This window comes from Guillardia theta (genome assembly GCF_000315625.1).
Source record: "Guillardia theta CCMP2712 unplaced genomic scaffold GUITHscaffold_106, whole genome shotgun sequence".
In the NCBI taxonomy this organism is placed as follows: Eukaryota; class Cryptophyceae; order Pyrenomonadales; family Geminigeraceae; genus Guillardia; species Guillardia theta.
This window is the reverse complement of record NW_005434568.1, coordinates 118,479-134,203: the sequence shown is the minus strand read 5'-3', so window position 1 is coordinate 134,203 and position 15,725 is coordinate 118,479. Positions and strand designations below refer to the sequence as shown.

Here is a 15,725-nt window from a genome sequence, read left to right as displayed (position 1 = left end):
TTTCCCCGCTCAAGCCCACGGTAATTGCCAGGAAGCGCGCGTATCTGTGAATATTTTTGCAATGCTCATGCGTCAGAGAAGCACGCATGAGGGTTCCATCATATTCAAATCACATGTGTCTATGCCATGGTGCTTTTCTGAGAGTGGTTTTGAGCAAGGATAGCATATTCCAAACTCAGTATTTGATGCATCGTGTAGGTTTGTCTACGAAATCGGTGTATCCAGAAGCGATTTGATGTCGGTTGTTCCATTTTGCCGAGGAGGAGGAGGAGGTGGTGGTGGTGGTGGTGGTGGTGGTGATGGCTTGCAGTGTGAGGAGCAAGATTCTGTCGCCGCAGCTGAAGAAGGAGGATATCATTCAGCTGACTGAGTCCTTCGTGGAGCACGTGCAGAAGGTTGGAAGAGAGGGAGCGGGAGAGAAGGGAGGAGGATGGCGAAGGGAAGAAGTGAGGGAGAGGGGAGGAAAGAAGGGAGGGGAAGAAAGGGAGGGAGGAAGGGGGAACAGATTGGTTCAGGTTGGAAGTAGGAGGGAGGCAGGGGATTTTGAGGCTCATTGGAAGTGTCTGCTGGCACAGGGCGATCATTCAGTCCACGGATGGCCCAACACTTGCTACGGAGTGAGCAAGTCAGCAGTGAACGCGTACACGAGGATCCTTGCCAGAGAGGTAAAGGAGGAGGGAAAGGGAACAGAGAAGGGAGGGCAAGAGGTGCTGTGGGAAGAGGAGGAGGTGCTGTGGGAAGAGGAGGTGCTGTGGGTCTCCTAAGATCCGAGCTACAGCTCGCTGAGAGGAGGATCCTTGTCAACAGCTGCTGCCCCGGGTACTGTGCCACAGACATGTCCTCGTGGGGAGGCACCAAGACGGCTGGTGCTCCTCCCTCCTCCTCTTCTCCCCCTCCTCACTGTTGCTGCAGCTCAAGGAGCGGAAACCCCTGTGAAGCTTGCTCTGTTGCCCGACGGTGATCCTTCTACACGCCAGTTCCCGGCTCTGCTAACCACCTGCCAGGATCGCCAACTGGAGAGTACTGGACGGAAGGCCACATCGTTGACTGGACCAAGACATGAAGTCGCGAGCTAACGTCCTCGAGACAAGGAGAAAGCAAGAAGGTTATGAGTACAGTCTTTGTTCACGAGATTCCGCTCCATGCTCGAGCAGCACGCGTTCAAACGCGATAAGCTCTCCTCTCTCACCATGCACCGGCCTGCCACATCATGAGCCTTCTCGCCCTTCTCCTCACAAGCCGGCACCTGAAAGGCCTTTCCGATGATCATCAAGTTGGCGAAAAAGGAGGCGAAGGTGAGGGCGATCATGAAGTAGCTTGTCGACCGAACCTGCTTCATGTCAACGTCTAATCCACCGCCATCTTGAGCGTTTGCACTTACAACCCTCCTGTCCGACACCTCTTGCTCCAAGGGAACAAGGGACTCGTTGGTCTCTACTAGCGCAGGGCTGGCGCTGATGCTTACGGCTGGTTGGGGTTTCACTGCGATGTTCTAGAAGAAGTCAGAGTCAAGCGAGGGTTCTTGTCTCTTACTTCAGTAATCTGCTTCTGCAGCGCATCATGCATTTTGAGTTTCTCTTGGTGAGCAAGATCCTTCGATATTTGAGCAGCGTCCTCATACCTGCCAAACAACAAAATCAATATCCACTGACTATTATACGCCCACGTTATCTACCTTTCTGCGTTTACGGCTTCTGTTAGTTCTTTCTCCAACAGCTTGCCCCGGTCAGCGGACAATTTCATCTTTTCATGGTGCATCCGCATGAGCTATTAAAACTAGTCAATGAGAGACAGGCGGTATAGACAATCCAGAACAACTTGTATGTCCAATTCTTTCATCATCTTTATGCTGTCTTCATGGAACTCCAATTTCTTGTAGAAGAAACAGTCATAAATTCAAACAGAGCAGGGAAGTAGCAATACCTTCAATTCTTGCAAATACTCATGTGCTGCCTCATACTCCTCGCTCTCAATGGACCTTTGCAGTTGATGCTGAAGTGGAACTCAGATCACTCAGTCTTAAAAACAATCACTTTACCTGCAACTTTGCCTTCGGATCTTGAAAAGTTTCCTTTTCAGTTGCTTTGAGCTTCACAACCCTGAAGGTAAAGTCGTTCAACGACGGCGGTCATCTTTTTAACGTGCAAGACCTCATCTTGATTTCTGCCTCCAACAGCACAAGATCAATGCGCTGTAACACAGCCTTTGAGATGGTCGAGTTTAATTCTTGCTGTATTCAGGGTCAAATGCATCAGCAACAAATGCAACTACTCTCTGCGCGATCTTGCCTGCATTGAAATGTTCTTGGACACGCCCTTCTCCTTCATGATTTCAGCTTTCTTTTCTTTCGCCTGAAATCGATATTCACTATTTAGAATCTTTCTTGACAGTGTGTTAAACCTTTGAATAGTCCTCTTCTGCAATGGCCATTCGAAGCTCCTAAGACACACCATGATCACAAGAAACCTCTAAAATTCGTGTTGTTACGTGTTCAAGCCTCGAAAGTTTGTTGGCCTTGAGCGTTTCATCCAAAGATGCTTGCATCTTTTTGCTGACATTCAATAGCTTACAGGCCAACAACTAACGCGAACATCAAGATCAGACTCTGACGCACGAACTCAGGTTCTGGCTGCACCTCAGTGTCCTTTTCCTGCAGGTTATCCATCTCCTTTTTCAAGGCCTTTGCTTCTTCGTATCTGTTTCGTAGGTCAGCTGCAGGAATCAGCAAGTTACGCGTGAAACCTTTCATTGTCTATCAATTGCGACAATTGACTCTGAAACCACACAACCGTATTAAGTTGCTTTGCCATGATACAGAGACAATCTCACCTTCAACAACAGATACTTTAGTTTAATATCCGAAACCTCGTGAGGAACAGGAGATTCTGGCTTCCCAGCTTCCTTGTTCTGCTTGGTATCATCGTCATTTGGACGCCTGGCCATCCCCATCCTGTATTCAGACGTTTTGAAGGACTGGGCAAAAAAATGCAACGCAATCAGAAACATGCACGAGGAGAGGGAAATTAATACTCACATGAAATCTAGACCCGAACTTGCACTCACTTCTACTGCAGACCGAAAAAGTTTGCCGAAGCTCTATACAAGGCATCGGAGATATCAACGCTGAAGAAGGCCCAACAATGGACACTAGACAAATGACGTAAAGAACTGCGATTTCGCGATCAGCCATACGAACAGACAATATTGCCGTTGTCTCCTTACTTGTAAGCTGATGCCCAAAGTACATGGTCATCCTCAGTCAATGACGGGTTGATCGCCCCTGATAGTGCGAGATCAGCGACTTTCCATGCATTCCACTCCAACATGCTACAAATCATTCCCATCATGCGCACGACCCTCGATTTTCATCCTACCTTCCGTTCCTGCATCGTATCTCACCGGCATCGTAACTAATCGTCAACTGCTTTCATCTCTCACCAGCATCTATCTCTCCTCCTCGTCGTCGTCCTCCTCCTCCTCGTCCTCCTCGTCCCCCCCCTCTCCCATCCCTCCCGCCATTCTTGCGTCTCCCCAGAAGCCGCAATGCCCTTCCCACCCCTTTGCCCCTACTACCCCTACCTCCTTCGATACGCTTTTTTCATCCATGAAGTACCACAAGTGTACCCAAGACTACCCCCACCTCCTCCATTTCAACCGCACCCTAGGTACAACTTCTACCCACCCCCACGAATGACTGTCACTGAAATCTTTATTTCAATCTCAACCACCCCACGCTTCCTGAAAAATTGGAGTACCCCACCATTGCCCAGAAACAGTTTAAACTGCGTCCCCACCCTTTGTAGCTCCTTCTTTACGCAACCCCCTGCTCTCTACCCCCAGCTTGCTGTCGGAGTCCTCCTGCAACGAATGTGAGGGGTGGTCTTAAAAACATACTATCGGGTCTGGGGGATCTTTACCACATGTGTGTTGCAATTTCTGGTACAAATACACCTTAGTTTCTTTTTAAGCTCATTTGACATCTACCCCCATCCGAAATATAGAGAATAGAACCGTATTTGAATTGAGCAGGGTAGGGTGGAACCTAGCAGTAGTTGTGTCCCTTGCACTGGTGGTACGTACCAATGAATGGGGTAGGGGTGTAGTGGGAGACATATTTTATTAGTACGGCCATGGAGGGAGGGAGGGGGTAGTCTCATACTGTATGTTTGATAGGTACCGGTACTGTGCCCCATGGGGCAAAGGCGACATGGGAAAGACCCTCAGGGGCTAGGTGGTACCCACGACTAGAGGGGTACTGGAGGGGGTGTGGCCCTGTGGGGTGGTTGCGGTGGGGCGCATCGGTACCTGGAACGTATCTGGATGGTCCGATCATAGTGAGATGACTAAATCACGGTGGGGAGATAGGGTGGGTGAGTTGCCATTGGGACTGCAGTGCAGTCCCATCAGGGGGTGGGTACTGAACCCTGGGGGGGTGAGTCACCTCCTGAGGGCCACAGCGCCAACCGTGAACTGAGGGTTTCGATCTTTACTGCGGGACTCGGAGCCTTCAAGCCGCTTGGAGAGACAGTGACTCCGGGCCCGGAGGGCCGGATCGGGCCGCCTCAGACCCGGCGCAGAGACGCCTATCATAGTACTCGTATGAGCTCTCGTGATGAGCCTTGCTCGTAGTCTCGCGCGGCCTTTACTCAAAGTTAAGTTAAAGATCAGTACGAGGACAATCACAGTCACAGGCTACCGTGCTAGCGGCGCGGCGCCGCTGCCAGAGCAACTTTAGTCGGCGGAGGTAACTTTTAATCATCGTAGAAGTTACTATCTCGCGGCTAGCCCGGTGTGAACTTCGAAAAGTGTCGGTCGATGAGATCACCAAGCGTAACTAGCGTGAGCTTGAGGGCGGAGAGTCACCCATCGCCTACTCTCGACTTGAAACCTGTGTCTTTGGAAACCCCCCCTCGCGCGCTCTCTCTCTCGGCCTCTGCCAAGTTTGAAAATTCCATCTTCGCTCCTGTCTCTCTCGCCATGTTTTGATCCCGCCTTCCCTTCAACTTCTCAGGCTGTTGAACCCAGAGCTCTGTTGTCACTTGCTCCCTTGCTCGAGGCCGCTGAACCACTCTGGTAGGATGTCGACATTGCCCGGTCGTCGTCGGAAGTACGGTCGTCGTCGAAGTTCCTGACGTTTGCTCTACACCCTACCCTCACAGCAGGTTTTTGCTCAGTACTTCCTTCCTACACTCCTCTAATTCTTGACAGACTTCAGCTGCTGAAGATGCTCCCACTGTCAAGAAGCGATCCAATCCATCTTCGAGCTCCAGAGCTACCAAGAAGCAAAAAGTATACACAGCAGTGCCCAAGACGGGCAAGGGGGTGGTGGCGATGCTCCTCCAGTCTTGGGGCTATGAAATTCCTGAGGAGGCATCGAAATGCGCCATCGCTGGTATAGCAAGAGGAACCCTCAAGGTGAAGACGTTTGACATCATGTTGTTGTTCAAGGCGAGTCCTTTAATGCTCGCTTGCTCTCTCCGCAGGTCGGCTTTGACGCCAAACTTGACTCCGTCGCGTGGCAAGGCAAGTGCTACTATTGCAAACACGGCGTGTTTGAAACCACACACCGGGCTGCCGCAGGCTGCCGCCGACGGTGCTGCACGCAAGTTCCGGGCCGAGTCCGAGTCACCCGGCGGCACCGTGAGTCCGTGACCGGACTGCCGCACTGGCAGTGGCGCCGTCAGTCACGGCGACCGGATCGGACCCGGCGCGAATGGCCGCCCGGCGCCCCGCCCGGCCCGGGCGCCGCGCCGAGAGTCTGTTCCCGAGTCCGAGTACGGTCACGACGGACTCCGGCGGCCGCGAGTCCCGATCTCGGCACCGCCGGTACGGTCACTGTCACCCGACCGTCCGACCGTATCGGCCCGGCAGTACGGTAGTACCGTCCGATCCGATCCGATCATCGGATGCGGCGGCCGCGGGCGGCGGAGTACCGGGTACCGTGTCACGGTGTCTTGTACGCCGTCCGCGTGACAGAAGTTGGCGGCCATTCTTGCAAGCGAACCGTTTACAACCGTGCCATCGTGAGTTTACTGTTCAACTTCAAGTAGGAGTCCGGTTCAACGGAGTTGTTCATCCGATCACTCCCAGTCCAGGCTCCGACTCAGCCTAACCGCCCGGCCGTAGTAGTACTGAGCCTGAGTATAATGCCGCGCCATAATCCGGGGTCAAAGTTAACTCCGCTACTAATCAGTACGCCGGGTACGAGGACAATCACCGGGAGCCTGAGTCGAGGAGGCTTGACCCTGACTCGCCGGGGTTCAACTTGTTCATCCGATCACTCCAGGCTCCGACTCAGTATAACCGCCGTAGTAGTACTCAGTGAGCCTGAGTATAATGCGGGCCATCATAATCCGGGGTCAAAGTTAACTCCGCTACTAATCAGTACGGTACGAGGACAATCACCGGGAGCCTGCCAGTCGAGGAGGCTTGACCCTGATACTTCTTTACTCAAAGTTAAGTTAAAAATCAGAACGAGGACAATCAGGAGCCTGAGAGACGAGTCGGAGGCTTGACCCTGACCCTGATACTAGGCCGCTGAGGCTCTGCGGCAGAATACTTCATAATGGCCATTCAACTTCCGACGAAGTTCGGGCCAAATGTGCCCCCGGGCGGCCGCAGTCGGACGGTTCAGGCCCGGGCGGTTATTCAGTGCTACCGTGCGGCATCATTTAGCAAGTTAACTTTGAGTAAAAATTACTACCACTATTATCTATGTGATATGTAAGAGTCTATTGACTCTCCTGATTGTCCTCGTACTGATTTTTAACTTAACTTTGAGTAAAGACCATTATTATTATTAATTACCATGAGTCACATCGCAACATTCTTTACTCAAAGTTAAGTTAAAAATCAGTACGAGGACAATCAGGAGACTCAGAGTCAGGAGGCAACCAACAGAAGGCTATAACTCCATAATTCCGATCAGTCACGTACTAGTAGAAATATACAGCAGTACCCTCTCCGTGGCAGAGTACCGGCCCCGGCGGATTGAAGGCCATGATTATATAATTGATATTTGTACTGCTGGCTTCCATACCTGGTAGATGTAGAGAGGGCTGGGATCGCAGTTTGTACCTGGGGGTGTTTGCCCGGTACAACACAACAATCAATATCATCAAAATCAATATCAGATTATAGTACCGTCAAGTTTGATGCCACCTGGTACAATTTACAATTAATAAGATTACTAAGTCGATAAGGTGTAGCAATTTCTTTTTATTTCTTTTTAGGTTTTTTTCTCCACGGCTTTCTTATTTTTCTTTCGTTCTTCTGCAGGTTACAACCCCCTTGATTGTAAAGGAGGCCAGGTCATATTCCCTGGTAGGGGGCATGAAAACAATACCAGATAAACCCCGCAAGTACCTGGTGGGTACTTATATTACGACTGGAACTTTTCCGATGGAACGCGGTACCAAACATGGAAGTGGGTGCGTGATCGAAAAGACTTCTTTTAGGACATGATTACTAAAACAATTTGAGAGATCGTAGCCGCATTTGAAATTTTGTCACTGGCTTTTTAAATTCAACACCAGGTCATTCATTGTTTTTTATTAGAGTAAGCTGGGTCGCATGATAGGGGTGGTGTACAATGTACAAACTCACCAGAGTAGTATCTACGTGGCTAGGATGATAGGTGTTAGTATCAACTGGGGTTAGGGGTGGTGATGGCACTGTTAATTTCAGGCAGGGGGTCATGGAATACGTCGGGTTGCAAACTTCCAGTTGGGGGTGGTGGGGTAGGGATGTTGTGGGGGACAAGGGGGTACTCATTCTAGAAGGAGGTGGGGAGGCGGAAGGGGAGAGGGCCGGCTGGCATTATCGAGGAACACAAAAGAAAGATATGTAAGCAGGGGTAGGGTGGTGTTAATGCATGTTCCTGCCACCCCCGACAGGGTAGGGGTACGGATCAAGGGCGTAGCGTACCAAGGGAACAAAGGGGCAGGGGGGTGGTTGGATAGGGGGCCTGGGGTGGGGAACTTGGGTTCTATCTAGCTTGCAATGAGATATGGCGGGAGGCGTGTGGGAAGAGAGGAGAGGTTAGAGATGAAATGAGAGGAGGAAGATGAACAATGAATCTTTTGCTACGAGATCAACACGAGAGAATCTGTTTGTTTGTGATTGCATGCAAATGTGTCAGAGACCCCCAAACCATGATAAAGCAGAAGGAACTTGTTGAGAACAAACATGATTAGCCAAAGGGTTGTCAAACTTTGATGGATTGGCTGGTAGTAACTGTGTATATATTGTCCTCGTATTTACAAAAGTCTTCTATTCAAAAATTCAGGGCAGAACAACTAACCGTTGTGAGGACTAGCACGGATTTGTGTGCTCACACGAATCTGTCTGAAATTTTGAGGTGAAGGGATAGGCTGTCATTGATTGAAATTCACGAAATAGAGAAGAGAAAACTGACATGCTTCTGATAGGAGATGGTGCATGTGAACTCCGACCTGACATTCTCTACCGAGAACGAAAACTACCCCATCGGAATACAGCCGTATTCCTTGGAGGCGTATCTTGTCAACGATGACTCCAGCGCTCTGGACGTGACTAACTCTTCCGTGTGGGACGAGACTACGCGGTCAAATCAGTCCCCTGAGCAAGCAGATGAGAACAGAAACGACAGTACCGATCAAATGGTCGCTGAGAGGTCGTACGGTCAAAGGAGGCCTGTAATATTGGCTAGGCCTTTTGGTGCGTTGAACCAAGTACTAGCTCTTGCTAACATGCTCACAGATCACGTTGAGCCATCGCAAACCAACATCTCAAGCCACAGCCATGAAGAGACGGTAGCGAAAAAGGATGTGATGTAGACAGACATTGACTGTGCGATAGGCAGTAGATATGCCAGCGAATTTCCCAGAAGGAACCATGCTACCGAACATTGGCAGGTATGGCATGAATCATGAGGCGAGTGTTCTGTGACGTTGTTGCCAAGATTGTACCACTTTTCAAGTGATCTTGGCCCGATGCTCGATCAGCATGAGTTGACGGAGGAGGAGGCTCAAGAAGCAGTCGACATCAGCCTCCATCAGGTACCAGCAGCAGCTGCTAGAGTGGGAAGCTTGACCTTGCTAGCAGGACAAGGCTGAGGCAGGCTTTGGTGGACTGGAATGTGTGATCTGCTTAGAGAAAATGGAGGTTGGCGACCAAGTTTCTACATTACCCTGCAAGCACACCTTTCATCACAGCTGCATTGCCAAGTATATTGTTTGATGCTTGCTTGATGAGAAGTTCCATCCCTGACAATGCCTGTTGCAGATGGTTATCTGCAAAGCTAAACGACAGGCTTGCAGGATGCTGTCCCAGTTGTAATCTTCAGGTGGACAATTATCTTTTTATATGTCTTGTCATACTGAGCCGAATTCAATGATCAGATCGTTTTTCCCGTTTGGTTTGAAGGGCAGCACGAACATGTTTTGAATCAGATTGTGGTGGTAACATCTTGCTTGCCTGCATCATAATCCCTTCTGACAAGTCTCTCTTCAGCAAAGATCACAAAACAACGAACAGCTACTGAGGTTCAGGCGTAATGTTTGCAGTATCATCTGTGTGATTTTGGTCGCCATGGTCCTTGTGAATGTCATCATTTCGTTTGGTTAGAGCAGGAGCATGCAACTGTCTTGGGGCACAGGTGGGCTGTTGGTGCAAAACCCCAATCACGAAGCATGCATAATTTTAGATCCTGAAAAGATGAATGTATGAAACACATGTATTAATAGAATTCAATCAGAACAAAAATGTGCCTGGCTCCTAAGACCGTGTCCCTTCTCCCTACTCGACCGGTAGATGCCAACAAGTCTGTCCGGTGTGCTTGTTCTTGTAGTAAGGTTTGTTCTTAGACCTACTCCAGTACTCCTTCCATCCCTGCTTTTCATCACTCTCCCTCGCACACCAACGCCACTTTCTCACCTCGGGGAGTTTCGAGCTTGGGCTGTCCGGTATCTGGTCCCCCTTCAGCTCACATGGAATGTCGCATGCACTAGCTGACCTTGCAGTCTCTTGAGTTCGACGTCTCCTCCGCATCCTCCGACTTGAACTGGACGCAAACGAAACCTGCGCGAGGCATGAGGCTATCTGGGCAGCGGCGGCAGGGGACGCACTGCTGACTCTCGTCTTGCCGTGGACCTTGAGCTCAAGAGGAACCCAGGTCTGCTCGCTTCTCCCCTGCCCTAGAGGTCACCACCTCCAGCCGAGCGAGTCTCGCAGACCTTGGCGTCGAGCACGATCTCCTCCAGGTCGACGACGGCGCTTCCTATCAGGGAGTGCTGGACGACTTGATTCCAGTCCCACACCTGAGCAAGCGTCAGCGAGCGCATGCCTCCTGGAGGGCCCGCACCTCGATGTGGAGCTTGGATGGAGCGTCGTCGGAGTCGAGGAAAGAGAAGAAGTACTCCTCATTCCACACGGGGTTTCTGTTCTTGTGCTTCACCGTTGACTTGTGCAGGATGGACCCGAGGCTCAGCTTGACGTAGGGGTCGCACAGCCCTGGGAGTGAACAAAGTGATGGGGAACAAGGCTTGCCCCAAAGCTCTCAGCACCTGTTGTTATGTCAACCTTGGGGAGGTCCTGCGGAGGTCATCAGAGGAGGAGCTTCGCGGTCAGAGTCCGACCTTAGCTGAGATCAACCTGAGGTGGAAGGGAGCGTTTCCGAGCTTCAAGACCCTGTCCTCTTGGGCTCGAGCGTCATCGCAAGGGGTCTGACCATCCTCTCATCCAACTTGCACCTCTTCTCCTCGCACAGTTCTACCTGGGGAACACTAGGGGGCAGCCCCTTCTCTACTGGGCTCCTGCTGGGCTCGGGCAGCACCTGCTCCAAGGAGTCAACGACGCGGGAAGCTGCAAGCACATCGTGGGGTCACGCGCTCAGAGACGTGATCGCCCAGCAGCTTCGCTCGAACTTCGAGCTGGCAAGACGCAGTGCTGGGCATGGTATCTTCAGTGATGTCGAACGACTGGTGGGCCTCGCGCTCTGCCTGCGACAAGACCCGGTCGAAGAAGGCGCAAGGGATCTCAGAAGTCCCGCAGACGACGGTTGACTGCGAAGCGGCATCGTAGGTACACACATCGACGTGCATGGATCCGAGGCCGTGCAGGCCGTAGAGGAGGAAGACGAAGTTCTCGTTGATGCGCAGGTCGGACTGAGCGCTCTTGGGGGACGTGACATACTCCGGATGTTCAACTCCATCCCAGCTGAGCATCAGCACAAACTTTTCCTGGACTTGGGATGGGATGGAAGTCAAGGCAACGAGGTCAAACTGAACGAAGACAGGCTTCTGCTCCTGTCCGTTACATCGCTCCTCTTTCAGCTCGCAACCCTCACCTGCTGACTCTCGTGCGCATCTTCTTGAGCCGGCAGAGGCACTTGCTTCGAGGCTACGGCCTGCACCTCGTCCTCTCTCGGCGCCTGCTGGTCCCGCGGCCTCGTCAGGTTTCTCATCGCCTCATCGAGCTCATCGAGCTTCTCCTTGAGGTCTTGCCTGCCATCACGTCACTGCCCTCAGCTCTTCCCCAGCTGCCATGCCCACCTGTCCATCTCCAGGTCCACATGATCCACGTCCTCCTGCGCAAGCATCGCCCCGTTATACCCCCGGTGCGCAGCCGCCGCTCTGCATGACGTCACTTGCTCTCCACATGCCACTCGTAGAGCACTCACATCCTTTCGCTCAGGGAAAGGCGGTCGGAGAGCGGCGGCTGGTACAGCTTCTCCTGCGTCTGCATGTTGTTGGAGAGAGACACGAGATTGACGATCTTGTCTGAGGTCGACTCCCCAGCTGAGCCTCTCCACAGGTAGCTCGACATTCTGTCAGCTCCCTCGTCTCCCCCCTCTCGCCTGCGCTGAGGGAACGTCGCTCGGTCGCTGGCAACAGCTTCCTTGCTCCCGAAGAAGTTCTTGAGCATCCTCTGCATCCAGGAGCTCTCAGGAGAGCTGGAGTGCTTCGCCTCCCTCCCGTCCTCACGCTGCCCCAGCATCCCAAGGGCCGACAGCCGCTGGAACTCCCGTCGCGTCACCGTCTTCTCGCTCGCCGGGTGGTTGGGGTCTCGTCCGGGGGGCCTGTAGCGCAGGGTGACGGAGGAGCCGGCAGGGCCGGACGAGAGGAGGCGAATGTCATGCAGGGGCATGTTTCGGATCGGAACCCCGTCGATAGAGAGCAGGGTGCTGCCCTCTTCCACCCCTCCCAGCACGCACGTCCCCCAGGGAGCACAGACGAGATCCAGTAGAAGCCGTTGATGTCCATCTCCAAGGTACACCCAAGCCCAACCTTGCGGACCTCCTCCTCCCCCCTCCACGCGGGCGGCTGGTCGAGAGGAGGGAGCGAGTCAGCGAAGTCGATGCTCCTAGGGGTCAGCGTCCTCCTCTCCATGGCCTGCGACACCTGACGGATGGTTGAGGGAGTGGCGCCAGCTTTCTTGAGCGCATTCATGACCTTGGATCGAGCCTTCTCTCGCCGCTGCATCGCCTCCTTGAGTTGACTCGCATCCATGCTCTCTGCCTGCTTGTCCTGCTCCGAGTGGATCGACTGCTCCAGCATCACCCACGAGTTGTGCAAGGAGCTCCGATCGGTGCTGCCAAGAGCCTGTCAGGCCAAAGCAGCATCGGTGATGCACGACAGAATGGCGGATGGCAGATGGTGATCAAGCAGATTACAAAGCAGGAGCAGCGAGAAAGGAGGAGCAGGTTTGTGTGAGAGAATGAGTAAGGTTGCAGTCAGAAAAGGGCAAGAAGGCAACAACAGATCTAATACGGTGAAGGAATGGCCGAGTTAGTAGGAGCAGGAGCAGGAGCAGGAGCAGGAGCAGGAGCAGGAGCAGGAGCAGGAGCAGGTACAGGCCCGGGAGCAGGAGTGCGGCAGGAGGAGAGAAGCAGGACGAGAGAAACAGGTGTAGGGGAGGAGCCAGGACTGAGGGGACTCCCGAGGACTCCGGGAGGAGCATGAGCCTCCGGAGAACTTGCGCCAGGAGCAGGAGCAGGAGCAGGAGCACGGATGAAGTCACCTAGCATTGTCGTCGATAGCCATCGTCGGATATTTCGGGGAGTCACGGTAGCCTGCCGAAAAGTAGCCGAGAAATATCAACGATTTACCTAAGATAGCTCACTTTCATCTAAATTTAGATCAATTATATCTAAATATCAACGTTTCGTTGACGAAACATCGCGATTTAACTCACATTTCATGATGATAACCAGGCAGAGGAACTCCGGCCCTATGAATATCGTAATTCTTTAAAAACTGTATTTATACTTTAGTTAAACTTAATTATCTGAAATTCACTACCTGGTCTTCGTTTATATCATTTTTAAATAGTATTTACTTGCTAGACAGGGACTCAGCCGAATAGTTCACTCAATAATTTTCAAAACTAGTTTTAAAAAGGCAGCGTTATTGCACTACCCCATGAGATAGGGAGCGACGGAGAGTCGACATGCTGACGATGCGATGGCCTAGCGGATCACAATGAAGTTGGTGGGACGGAGAGCGAGGCAGGGAGGGAAGCGAGGAGGCAGATGGTGAGAGAGGGAGGAGGGATGGGATGGGATGGGAAAGGAATGAGGAGCAAGAGAATTTGAGGAGCGGGACAGGGAGAGGGAGAGGATAAACTTAGTGCATCTACCCTCATCGGGGTGCCTGGACTCGATAGGATGATGCGGGAAGACCGAGCTAAGGATCAATTGGAGCGGCATGCTTGAACTAGCTCGTGTGGCCATGGTGGTTGGAGGGGAAAATTCGATGCAAGCATGCTGTGCTCTGACAGCCTGCGCAGGTCGAGGATGGGAGTGTCACATGACATGGCATAGGAGGGAAGCAAGAGCTATTCGTAAGGATGCGTAAAGTCAGCCTCTTGCTAGCAGGTAGCACATCTCATCTCGTCGGGCTCTGACGATGTTGCCAGCTACAGCTGTGACTTGCGCAGTGTTGGTGTGTGTGAGTGTGAGGAGAGGAGAAGATAACGAGCAAGGTTGGAAGTTTGACATGCTTGCAAGGCTGATGGGTTGAGAGCAGAGAAGCTCGACAGGCAATGGGTGGATGCAATTCCGGCGTTTGGGACGGCGATGTCGACGGTGAGCGGAGAGAGGAGGCGAGGAGAGGAGCTTGGAGTCTTCAACTCCTGAGAGAGACTAAGCGTGCTGGTTGATCGGATCTCCTGCTATTGTTGTTGGCTGATAGCAACAAGATCGACGATCTTTGTATGTTAGATCGTTTGTTCAATGCTGCTTGGACGGATGTCTTGTCCTGTCGTGTAAATAGGTTACGATAGTATGGTGTTGACCTGTGTGAGTTGATGCATGTTCAACCTCAGACTTGTTGTGATTTTTTTTCCCTGACGTGACGACAGGATGATCTATCACGGCAGATTCACTGGTTGCACAAACACAACGCGGCGAAAGGAATTTCACCCGATGCATGTTAGTGATTGATGTGTTATCGTTTTGTTGTCATCGTCTGCTTCTCTTCAACTCTTCAACTGTTCAATTTGTTCTCTCTTGTGTTGTTTTGTTTTGTTGTTGTCTGAGGAAATCAAATCAGATTTTCAAGACAGGGGCAACAACCTACAGTGAGCAAGAGACGAGACTTGGTTCTCACAGTGATGTGTCGATGTGCAGGAGCAGCCCACCCGTGCAGTTTGAGACGCAAGATGGGGAGCAGATTGTTCCAGCCAACAGGTAAGAGCCGCTGGCAACGCAACTCGACGGTGATGGTTTAAAGAAGAGCTGCTATCTCAAACATCCAGCAATCTCTGAAGTCAGCCTACACTCAACAAGAAAACTCTGTCAGAGGTGAGGAGGAAGTGGTAATGGTGATGGTGTTGATGATGAAGATAATTTTGATGATGAAAAGAAGGATGTTTTGTATTGTTTTCTGTTTCTTTTGATATTCCTTTCTTGCTAGCGCAATCTTCTTCAACTCGGAATGCCATGATCCGAGACTTGCGATCACAGGTAGCACACACGTATCGCTGCCTGCCTGCCTCGCTCGCTCCTCTTTCCCTCCCTCGTTTCCGTCGCCCCCCTCCTCCCCGCTCCCCTTTCCTTCGCTTCACTTCTTACTCTTGCTGTAGGTTCGCTGGATTGCCGAGAGAACCATGGAGAAGCTGAGGTGAAGCAAGAGCAATGGAAGGCCGGGATGGGGGTGGGCTGGGAGGGGGAAGCAGGGAGCGAGGGGCAGGGGCGAGGGCGAGGGGCGAGGGGCCAGGGGCAGGGGCAGGGGCAGGAGCAGGATCAGGATCAGGGGCAGGGGCAGGGGCAGGAGAAAGTGCAACGGCAGGGGCAGGGGCAGGGGCAGGAGCAGGAGCAGGAGCAGGAGCAGGAGCAGGAGCAGGAGCAGGAGCAGGAGCAGGAGCAGGGGCAGGGGCAGCAGAAAGATGAACAGGAGAAGAGAAGCAGGCGGAGGAAGAGGAGGAGGAGCAGCAGTATGAGACGAGGAGCAGTAAGAGGAAGGGCAGTAAGAGGAGGAGCAAGAGGAGGAGGAACAGAAATGACAGGAGGGCATTAAGTCTGCTCTTTCAGCTCGTCGGGTCATCGTCGAGTTTCTCCTGGCATGATGAAGATGCTAGTGAAGGCAATCGGAGCTCAGAGAACTTCTCAGCTCTGTCAGGTATTCTCCTGCTCCTGCTCCTCCTCCTGCTCCTCCTGCTCCTCCTGCTCCTCCTGCTCCTCCTCCTGCTCCTCTTGCTCCTGCTCCTGCTTCTCCTCCTCGCTTCTTATGCTCCTGCTCATCTTG

The 15,725-nt window shown here is 52.3% G+C and overlaps 5 protein-coding genes across 5 annotated transcripts in view; 3 read left to right on the top strand and 2 right to left on the bottom strand.

The window, feature by feature from the left end:
• Positions 1-61: 61 nt before the first annotated feature.
• GUITHDRAFT_117185 (hypothetical protein) lies at positions 62-1,063 on the top strand (the record flags this gene model as incomplete). Its single annotated transcript, XM_005823565.1, has 6 exons — positions 62-129; positions 311-395; positions 576-728; positions 779-866; positions 913-957; positions 1,005-1,063. 6 exons carry the CDS (start codon positions 62-64, stop codon positions 1,061-1,063), a joined length of 498 nt encoding a protein of 165 aa, XP_005823622.1.
• A 122-nt stretch (positions 1,064-1,185) lies between these two features.
• GUITHDRAFT_117184 (hypothetical protein) lies at positions 1,186-3,253 on the bottom strand (the record flags this gene model as incomplete). The annotated part of the gene is made up of 14 exons (XM_005823564.1): positions 1,186-1,200; positions 1,247-1,492; positions 1,534-1,621; positions 1,676-1,767; positions 1,924-1,992; positions 2,039-2,099; positions 2,151-2,230; positions 2,401-2,439; positions 2,488-2,580; positions 2,636-2,696; positions 2,743-2,774; positions 2,830-2,973; positions 3,035-3,168; positions 3,223-3,253. The coding sequence occupies 14 exons, from the start codon at positions 3,251-3,253 to the stop codon at positions 1,186-1,188; spliced, it is 1,185 nt and encodes a 394-aa protein (XP_005823621.1).
• Positions 3,254-8,427: 5,174 nt separating this feature from the next.
• GUITHDRAFT_165685 (hypothetical protein) lies at positions 8,428-9,570 on the top strand (the record flags this gene model as incomplete). Its single annotated transcript, XM_005823563.1, has 8 exons — positions 8,428-8,697; positions 8,740-8,792; positions 8,839-8,894; positions 8,942-9,038; positions 9,085-9,206; positions 9,265-9,325; positions 9,381-9,440; positions 9,493-9,570. Coding segments are annotated over exons 1-8 (792 nt in total), but the record flags the coding sequence as incomplete, so codon positions are not given.
• A 207-nt stretch (positions 9,571-9,777) lies between these two features.
• On the bottom strand, positions 9,778-13,180 carry GUITHDRAFT_145596 (hypothetical protein; the record flags this gene model as incomplete). Its single annotated transcript, XM_005823562.1, has 15 exons — positions 9,778-9,948; positions 9,995-10,059; positions 10,107-10,170; positions 10,215-10,298; positions 10,343-10,491; positions 10,545-10,572; positions 10,617-10,703; positions 10,754-10,813; positions 10,878-11,285; positions 11,327-11,483; positions 11,532-11,612; positions 11,660-12,170; positions 12,194-12,570; positions 13,000-13,051; positions 13,174-13,180. 15 exons carry the CDS (start codon positions 13,178-13,180, stop codon positions 9,778-9,780), a joined length of 2,301 nt encoding a protein of 766 aa, XP_005823619.1.
• Positions 13,181-13,768: 588 nt separating this feature from the next.
• The window catches only part of GUITHDRAFT_165684 (hypothetical protein), a gene marked incomplete at its 3' end in the record, with an annotated part of 3,180 nt that continues 1,223 nt past the window's right edge, over positions 13,769-15,725 (top strand). The window contains exons 1-10 of the mRNA XM_005823561.1: positions 13,769-13,855; positions 13,897-13,962; positions 14,007-14,065; positions 14,341-14,410; positions 14,532-14,559; positions 14,609-14,668; positions 14,715-14,782; positions 14,895-14,944; positions 15,064-15,101; positions 15,512-15,610. Coding sequence (XP_005823618.1) covers positions 13,828-13,855; positions 13,897-13,962; positions 14,007-14,065; positions 14,341-14,410; positions 14,532-14,559; positions 14,609-14,668; positions 14,715-14,782; positions 14,895-14,944; positions 15,064-15,101; positions 15,512-15,610 — 566 coding nt within the window. The remainder of the gene's footprint in view (positions 13,856-13,896; positions 13,963-14,006; positions 14,066-14,340; positions 14,411-14,531; positions 14,560-14,608; positions 14,669-14,714; positions 14,783-14,894; positions 14,945-15,063; positions 15,102-15,511; positions 15,611-15,725) is intronic.